A 9,366-nucleotide genomic window follows, 5' to 3' on the forward strand; every position below is an offset into this window, starting at 1 on the left:
TTCAGGCACTCATGGCATGTAATTAAATGATTTAATCAATTTTGGAGGTTTAAGTTCCCATTTACCAGGATTTGAAAGTGAGTTGCAAAGTGTGTGTGGCAGTTACTTCATTCAAAAGTATGTTTTTGAATGCTTTATGAGGCATAGGCTAACTGTTGTAACTTTGTAGCAGAATTTTTAAAAGAAACTTGATCAACGTTTCCACTGAAAATAGCCACTATTTTCAGTCTGTATTTCCTATGTAAGTATAGGTTGGTTAGCTGGGTGTGGTAGTGCATGCCTATATTCCCAGTGGCTGGGAGGCTGAGGCAGGAGAATCAAGAGTTCAAAGTCAGCCTCAACAAAAGCGAGGCACTAAGCAACTCAGTGAGACCCTATATCTAAATAAAATACAAAAAAAAAAAAAAAAGAATATGTTGGAAAGTGTATGTTCCCTGTAGCATAAATATGATTAAAATCTATGCTGGGCATAGTGGTGCACACCTGTAATCCCATTGACTCAGGAGGCCAAGGCAGCAGGTTCACAAGTTCAAGGCCAATTTAGTGAGACCCTCTCTCAAAAAAATTTAAAAAGGACTGGTGATGTAGCTGTGGTAGAGCACCCCTGGGTTCAATACCCAGGACTGCCAAACAAACAAAAATAGCTAAAGCCTATGAACAAGATACACGTTAACTAAACTTCCTGAAGCTGAACTTGGGGAAGGGCCTAGGGAGTGAGGGTTGCTGGGTATAAATTCCACTTAGGATCATTCTCTGTGGGGTAGCTGGTGGTCAGAGTAGAGCTTGTGACTGCATGTCACCTTACTACTGGTATGGCAGGCCAGCTTGGCTCTTTCAGGACAAATCTGAAGAATTGTTTCTTCTCTGAATAAGGAATATTTATAAAATTGATTTCAAGGATCCAACAATTTGGCAAAAGATGCAGGCCAAATTGGAGCCAATGGAAAACTAAAGTTTTTTTTTTTTTTTTTTTAAAGAAAACTAAAATCTTTGTTCTTGGAAAGGTGATATAGTGGTTCCTCCTCTTGTAATTTGTACTGTTTGTATAGTTTGTACTATTGTCAAAGACTTCTAGAAATCCAATTATCAACCAGAAAAAAAGGGGAAAAAATTTATAGCAAGAAATATAAATTTGATATGAAATCTACACATGGTAAAAACAGATTTCATATGCCTCATCTCTATCTCCTGCAAAATAAAGGAGAAAAAATTTCAAGGTTTTAAATCAGCAATAGAACTTTCTGTAGTGGTCCAGAAGTTTTCTGTGCTGACCAATATGATAGCCAATATAATCATTAAGCTCTTGAAATATAGTGTGACAGGACTGAAGATGTAGATCAGTGTTGGAGCGCTTGCTTAGCATGTGTAAAACCCTGTTTTGATCCCTAAAACTACTATTTAAAAAAAAAGGCTGGAAGGCTGGCCTTGAGTTTGCAATCCTCCTACCTCAGCCTCCTGAGTTGCTGGGATTACAGGCATGCACCACCATGTCTGGCCTGACTCTCCTTATGCTAAAAAAATGACTCAAAATTGGATATAGAGTTAGGGGGGAAAAAAAAAAGCCTGTGTGCAGTGGCACATGCCAGAAGCTTGGGAGGCTGAGGCAGGAGAATTGCAAATTCCAAGCCAGCCTCACCAATTTAGGAGGCCCTAATGAGCCCCTAAGCAACTTGGTGAGATTCTGTCTCAAAATAAAAAATAAAAAAGGGCTAGGGATGTATCTCAGTGGTTAAGCACCCCTGGGTTTAATCCTTGGTACCAAAAAAAAAAAAAAAAAGGAATGTATTTGTATCTGAAGAACTGACATTTCAATTCTAAATCATTACTAGTGGCTAGTGGCTATCATACTGTGCAATGAGAATCTAAAGTATTTTTTAGTGAACATTTATGTGGTTCTCAGGAAAGGAACCAGGTCACATAAAAAAATATCACATGAATTTTTTACAGAGTCATGTGTAGATAGTGTGCAGATGACCGTATTTTGCCAAATGAATCAATTAAATAAGGTGTTGAATGATCTGTAGAGAATTTAAGAACAACAAAAACCATCAATATATTTGTTTTTACCTCCACCATAGCTAGCAAGTCTAAGCAATGTTAGTAATAAAATACTTCTTTCTTCTAATATGGAGTGTACTAGCTCCTTCTGCCACCTTCATGTACCAGCTGTTCTTCATAATTCCTCAAGTGTGTGCAAAGAAAAAAAGAGCTGGGCGTGGTGGTGTACGCCTGTAACCCCAGCGGCTTGGATTGTGAGTTCAAAGTCAGCTTCAACAACTTAGCAAGGCCCTAAGCAACTTAAACTTAGTGAGACCCTCTCTCTAAATAAAATATTAAAAGGGCTAGGAATGTAGCTCATAGACCCTGGATTCAATCCCTGGTAAAAAAAAAAAAAAAGACAGAAAATCAATGGGTTACTTTGTATCAGTTATTGGAGTCATTCACAAACATTTGGTTGTCTTCTCCCAGGTACTTGGTAAAGATTTCACTTCTCCACCCTGTGAATAGACAATCTTCTAAAGTGAATTGCACCAGGCTTTCTTTGCCTTTTGCCCTAGACATCTGGCAATATTCCAGATGATAGCTTCCCGAAACAGCTTGGTTTCTGGAGTAAGGACAATGACCAACCCTCAATAAATATGTAATATGAACAAGAAACAAACCTTTATTAATTTAAGCCACTGAGATTTGAGAGTTGTAGCCAGATCTAGTCAGCCAGACTGATGCAATAGACCTACTAATTTGGTTTAGGAATTTTAAAGTTAGAGATAGAATCAGGGCTTAGAATTAAAAAGATAACCTGAGATTGGGGATGTAGCTCAGAGACAGAGCAGTTGCCTAGCCTGTTCAAAGCCCTGGGTTCAATTTCCAGCACTGGGAGGAAAAAAAAAAAGACTAAAATGAACAGCTGAAATTTTGTTATTTTAAAAATCTTTTAAGCAGAAAAATGATGACGCATAGCAGAAATGAGCTAGCAGTTAGAATATAGTATAATGCTTAAGGGGAGAAGAATTCATTCACTGACGGAAAATAGAGATAACAAAAGGTCCCTGGTAAACAGATTCATAAAAAAGTCTAATAAATTATTTTAAGATGTTAATTGATGCCCAACTTTATCAGTCAGGGTTGAGCTAGGCAATCCTGTCATATGAACAAAACAGCTAACAATAGCTTAGCACAGTCATTATCTTCTCATTTGTGCATTTGATAGTGGTTAAGTAGCTTTCTTCATCTATACTGTCTGGATCACTGGCCTCCTCCAAAGTTGTGGGAAGTGTGGAGATATACCAACTCTTGAGAGCTTTGGAGGGGAAGTAATATGCTACTTCTGCTCCCATTTTATTGGCAAGAATATGATATGACCCCTATCTAAATGTATGAGACCTTGGAAAACAAAGCTGTTATGTCCAGGGGAAAAAAATCTATGCTATGCATATAGTTTTGTCTCTGCCACACTCAGAAGTGCAAAACAAAAGTAGGTAACATCATTTTTCTCTAATAGACTGGCAGAGATTCAAAAATTTGATAATGTGTTGACAAGGATAGGAGTTAAAAAAAATCCTCTCCTACATTGCTCATGGAGATATAAATTGGTACAACCTCTATAGAAGACAATTTGGCAAGATCTATCAACATTTAAATACATCTGTCAGGTAAGGTGGCACATGCCTGTAATCTCAGTGGCTCAGGAGGCTGAGACAGGAGGATTGCAAGTTCAAAGCCAGCCTTAGTAACTTGGCAAGGCCCTAAGTATCTTAGGGAAACCCTGTCTCAAAATAAAGGTATTTTTAAAAAATTTTACATACACCTAAAATTTTTAACTCCTGGGGCTGGGATATAGCTCAGTTGGTAGAGTGCTTACCTTGAATGCATAAGACCCTGGGTTCAATCCCCAGCACCACCAAAAAAAAAAAGAAAAATTTAAAACTCCTTTTTGTAATAATAACACGTTGGAAAAAAATCTTAAATGGTCATCAGTAGGAATCACATTAAATTGTTATATCCATATGATGGAATATCATGCAGTCATAGATGTTCTTTATGAACTAATACAGAATAAGCTCAGAGATAACTAATTAAATATAAAACAGTATGTATAATATCCTACTGTTTGGGTAAAAGAAACATTTGTATTTTTTGTGAAAGTATCTCCAATTAAAAATCCAAGAAACTCACCCCATCAGTTGCCTTCAGGGAAAGTAACTGGGACTTTCTTCTTATAGAGTCTATTGTATCTTTTGAATTTTTAATGTTAATGCAATATCTAATCAATATTTCTTTTGGTTTTTGGAACTGGGGATTAAACTTAGGGGCACTCTGCCACTGACCTACATCTTCAGCCCTGTTTTTTTTTTTTTTTTAAATCTTGAGACAAGATCTTGCTTAGGATCTTGCTATTCTGCTGAGGCTGGCCTTGAAATTGTGATCCTTTCAGACTACCCAGTCACTAGACTACAGGTGTATACCACTACACTGGGCTTTGTTTATAGAATTTGAATTCAGACTACTACTATGGTAACATTGAGCAAGTTGCTTAATATTTGTGTTTCCTCCTTGGTAAAAAAAAAAAAAAAATCAATCCCAGCTATGTGGGAGGCTGAGACAGGATTGCAAATTTGAAGCCAGCTTCTGCAATTTAGTGACACCCTAAGCAACTTAGCAAGTCTCAAAAAAATAAGAGCTGAGAATGTAGCTCAGTGGCAGAGTGCCCCTGGTTTCAATCCCCAGTACTGCAAGAAAAAAAATAGTACTTATATATTGTGGGGTTGTGAGAAACAAAGTATTTATTTTTTATTTTTGAGGGTTACCAGGGATTGAACCCAGGAGCACTTAATCACTGCACCACATGCCCAGCCCATTTTATTTTTTGAGACAGGGTCTTGCTAAGTTGCTAAGGCTGGCTCTGAACTCGAAATCCTCCTGCTGCTGCTTACAGGTTGAACCACCCAGACAAGCACCAAAACCGTTATTTTTAAATACCTGAATTGTCAACTTTGCTTATATGCAAATATTAAAGCAAACCAGAAGAGCTCATGGGGGCAATCAGGAAATAATTAATAAAATGACATTTAATGTCTTTGAGTTTTCCCATCAAAGACATTATAGTGAAATTATTTTAAGAAACTGAGGCTGTGATCATATAGAACGGTGTAAAGGATATTAGAGCCATTGAAAGGACTTGGTTTCCAGCACAGGTGTCATGATTCACAGGATTCATTTAACTATTGTAGAGATAAAATTATAGGGTAGACATCAACAAGGCCAAGAGATTTTTGTAGACAGGGGACACTGACCTTTAACCTACCAGAACCCTTCTCCTTTCTAAATTACATAAAGAATAGTTTTTCATTTTTCTAACTTACAGTTAATTGAAGAATCAAGAGAACTCTTAGGCATCAAGCACTACATATTCTCCCTCAAAATGTTATTCCTACCATTATTCACCACTATTTTTGTAGGTTGTTTGGTTTACCTCAAAGCACAGCATTTGTACTAGATGACAAAAGATAACAGAAGGTCCACTTGTTTAATAGTCATTTATTCCTTTAGTTGAACAACTTCTACACACAATCAAAATGTATGGGCTTTTGTTTTGTTGGGTAGAAAGGAATTTGATTCTCAAGGCTTTATGAGCCTGCTTCAGATTATTTCCTGGAAATCAATTGACTTGAAATTGCTGAAGAAAAATCAGTTCAAGAAGGGCATCAATTAGATTTTAAAACTGAAACACCTATAATGTCAGCAAACCCAGAATTTGAAGACTAAGGGGCAATTCCTCCGCCACATTCAACTTCACCCTAGGAAAGAGCAGCCTAATCTACAGGAAAAGATTAACAGAAATGAAACAATGTGGTAATATACTTAACTGATGGACCAACTCAAAGATTTGGAGGATTGCTTCACCAGGAATGAGAAAAATAGCCACACAACATAAAATTACACAGGTAACAACTTTTAAAAATCTTGATCAGGACTTTTTTCTAATCTTGCAAATACTTAGCAAAAGCCACTGATTCACCAGCTACCCTAGCCTACAAATCTTAAGTTAAACAATGAATACTCGAACCTGTTTCAAAAATACACTGATGTAAATGTCACAGAAAACTGTTGCAATAAGTTCAATATGCTGGATCCAACAAGCCACGTTATTAAACCAGCTTTTACTCTTTATGTGAACTCATAGGACATGGTGAAGACTTTTGCAATTTTGTTTAGCCTAGATTTTTTTTAATTTCTAAGATTCTTTTAATTTTCTCACAACAGATTTATTCCTCTGAAAGTTTGACTGCATTTGGGAAGCTTTTCCCCTTTCAGAAGCAGCAATTACACAAATGAAACACTGAGTTAAATTTTAAAATGTGGGCTTTAAAATTGAATGCATATATCCATGTTATAGGATTAGGATATCCTCCTCTCAATCAAAATCTAAAGTTTGAACTGCCACACTCCCAAAAGCCCAACCACTAGTGGAGCATTACATCATCCCAATTAAGTTGTAGGTTTTGTCACATGCACCAAAACAAATCTATAGGGCTAGTTCCAGCACCCCTCTTTTTAAAGAATTTGACACCTATTATACCACATAGCATATTTTAAACACTGACATATAACTCCCTAATAAGATAAAGCAAGACAGAAAGTTTATCTTATTAGAAACAAGATACACCATCACTTATTGTCTTCAAACATTATTGCACTTTAACTTCCATAATTTGACAAAGCATTCATGAAATAATCTGCAGACTAGTTTTAATAGACAAATAACACCTTTAAGCAGACAGGACTGTCCTAAATTGTTTATTAGGTATGAACTTTACAAACATCATACTTATATTAGCGATAACGGTGGAGCTGGAGAGTATTGCGCCTTCTCCAAGCTGCACGGCGAGAACCACCAATAGTGTGGTGGAACTTGTGGCCCTTTCCAAGGCCACGACTCTTCCGGCCTGCAGATGTTAGGCCGCGCATCTCCCTGTGCTTGTGGACTGGTTTAGTGATCCACTGGGTGTCAGGATTTCTTCTGATAGCTTTATGGAATGGATCAATGAGGATAACCTCAAAGAATTTGTATGTGGAATCTTCACCAACCCAATAAGAATTCAGGACTCTCAGAGCCCCACAGTGGCGTCCAGCTCGCTCCTATAATAGGAAAAAAGGCCCAAGGTAAGCCTCCTGCTTTGCTTAGGGTAGCAAGTTAGAATTCTAACTCTTACCTCTAGGTTACTAGACAAATGACTGAAGCTTTTTATGTAACTAATCAATTATTTACTAGGCATCTCCCCCCAAGAGGCTGGCACCATGAGCAGGAAATAAAGTAGACTTGCTAAAACACAAATACACTTTTGCTATTACTCTCTGTTTAAGGCACGAACATTAATACTTAGATAACAAATATAAGTTTAGGATGTTTGAATCTTTTTCTTTTTTTTTTGCAGTCTCGGGGATCAAACTTACTTTTCACACATGCTGGACAAACTTTCTACCACTGAGCTATACCCCCCAGCCCCAATTCAGCAAAATTTCTACAAGTCTTGAATTTCTTCTGCATATTACCTCTTCTTTAGAAAAATTTAACCTTATGGAGAAAGGCTTACAATTTGCAAACCCCTACAAGAGTATAACTCTGAAGAAAAACAGCAACAGACCAGATGATTAGTAACATAAACGCAACCCCCTCAGTAAACAAAGTTTACTGCCCCTTTGAAAGCTTAAGTTTCACAAGTTCATTAATTACGTAAGCATAGATTATTAACAAAAACTGATAGTTTTTGACAGTAACTCCTAATTTCCAAGATTGGTAAAGACCTCATCTTATACACAATAGATTCCCTAGGTACAATCACAAAAGTTGCTCAAATATTTCTTGCCTACCATCTCTAATAGAAAAAAAAAAAAGTGTCAACTCAAACCCATTTACCTCAGCAACAGACTGAAGGCTTCGCGCAAACTTTAGCTGGTTAACACCATGATGGACAGGCTTGCCATAGGTGGCACCCTTAGGAACTGGGCGTTTGCGGCCACCACGGCGCACACGAATCCTGTATATGACATAACCTACACACACAAAAAGAGCAGGTTATTAAAAAAAAAAACCCTCCAGTGTTATAAAACACTGTTAATTACACAAAAGATTATTTTTAATCCTAGATACAGATTTGTCTTCTTCAGCACAGTTGCCACTCCAAAGTGCACCATAACTTAACCAGTTTAATTGCGGAAGGTGCTAGCAAATTGATTTCCCCAAAGCACTCCGAAGGAAGACAATGGGGCAACAGTGTGTTCCTAACCACCGGTTTCTAACTCTTCCGAGTAGCAATTTTAACGAAGCTTTCAAGCCAAGAGAACACGCACCTTGCTTGGCCTTGTATCCCAGTCTGCGCGCTTTATCCGGCCGAGTGGGGCGGGGAGCCCTGTGGAGCGCCGAGAGCTGGCGGTACTGCCAGCAGCGGACCCGCAGAAGAAAGCGCATCACATCCGACTGCTTCTTCCTCCATAGCTCCTGGATATACTTGTACGCGCCCATCTTGGCTTACCTTCGAGATGGAACTGGGCATTAAAAGACAGCAGCCGCTAAAAGTACAATGAGATCTCGCCCGTCCATCTTAGTTCCCCACCAACACAAGGGAACCGCTGGGAATGAAAATGGCTCTGCACCATCTGCAGGCGACAGCTAGCCTAAACCCCACCTCTAAGGCCGCGTTCAGTCACCTCTGCAAGCTCGGCACGAAAAGCGCGGGTGAGCACTCGGCTTTATTTTCGTTGGATGAATGGACAGACTTGGTTGGGCACCGAGGGGCAACTAGCTACGGCAGGCGGCGTGTCCCCAAGGGCCCAGCCCGCAATGTGATGTCGCTGACACCACAGTAAATACAAGGTTCTACTGACGCCTAAAGTTAACTCTTAAGGAAAAATACACTTACCCTCCCCAATCAGTCGGCCTCGCTCAAGAACGCTCGAGGCCGAGCCTCCCTCCCCTCAGCCCCACGCCTTCTTCAGGCTCCCGGCCCAGCTCCAATTTGCGCCGCCATCGCGTCTTCCCCCACCCCGCTCAGGGGAACACCTCTCCATGCCCTCGCAGCCCAGCATCCTAATTGGACTCTCGCCGCACAAGAGGCAGGAGGAGCTCCGAGGGCGCAAGGTCTTCATGCCCGGATGGCTGAGGCAGAGGGCGATTAGCCGCGGATAGAAAACCTAAGATCTCTCACCCAGCTTACCTGATGGCTGCCGCCAAACCGAAAGGAAGAAGCCTTTCTCCCACAATCCCTTTTAGGCTCCTCCCCCTCTTCTGAGAGCCCCTTTCCGGTGGAGCGTTGAGGCCGCCCACAGCCTCATGGGATATGTAGTTCCGGCCTCGAGCCGGTGGGC

The 9,366-nt window shown here is 39.7% G+C and overlaps 1 protein-coding gene across 2 annotated transcripts; it reads right to left on the reverse strand.

The window, feature by feature from the left end:
• Positions 1 to 5,523: 5,523 nt before the first annotated feature.
• Rpl15 (ribosomal protein L15) lies at positions 5,524 to 9,325 on the reverse strand. Of its 2 annotated transcripts, XM_015489564.2 has the most exons (4): positions 9,216 to 9,325; positions 8,353 to 8,534; positions 7,919 to 8,055; positions 5,524 to 7,140 (listed from the first exon to the last, which is right to left on the reverse strand). In XM_015489564.2, the coding sequence occupies exons 2-4, from the start codon at positions 8,522 to 8,524 to the stop codon at positions 6,835 to 6,837; spliced, it is 615 nt and encodes a 204-aa protein (XP_015345050.1). In that variant the 5' UTR covers positions 8,525 to 8,534; positions 9,216 to 9,325; the 3' UTR covers positions 5,524 to 6,834. The 2 variants fall into 2 exon arrangements, with proteins under 2 accessions (XP_015345050.1, XP_048650857.1); XM_048794900.1 differs by lacking the exon at positions 9,216 to 9,325 and having other exon boundaries at positions 8,353 to 8,535.
• Between the last annotated feature and the right edge of the window lie 41 nt (positions 9,326 to 9,366).

This window comes from Marmota marmota, unplaced genomic scaffold (assembly GCF_001458135.2).
Source record: "Marmota marmota marmota unplaced genomic scaffold, marMar, whole genome shotgun sequence".
In the NCBI taxonomy this organism is placed as follows: domain Eukaryota; kingdom Metazoa; phylum Chordata; class Mammalia; order Rodentia; family Sciuridae; genus Marmota; species Marmota marmota.

Coding starts and splice junctions, on each gene's coding strand:
- Rpl15 (XM_015489564.2), bottom strand. CDS start 8,524: ATGGGCGCGTACAAGTATATCCAGGAGCTATGGAGGAAGAAGCAGTCG. Junction 8,056..8,352: donor GGGATACAAGGCCAAGCAAG/GTGCGTGTTCTC, acceptor TTGTGTGTGTAG/GTTATGTCATATACAGGATT. Junction 7,141..7,918: donor GCCTTCAGTCTGTTGCTGAG/GTAAATGGGTTT, acceptor TTCCTATTATAG/GAGCGAGCTGGACGCCACTG.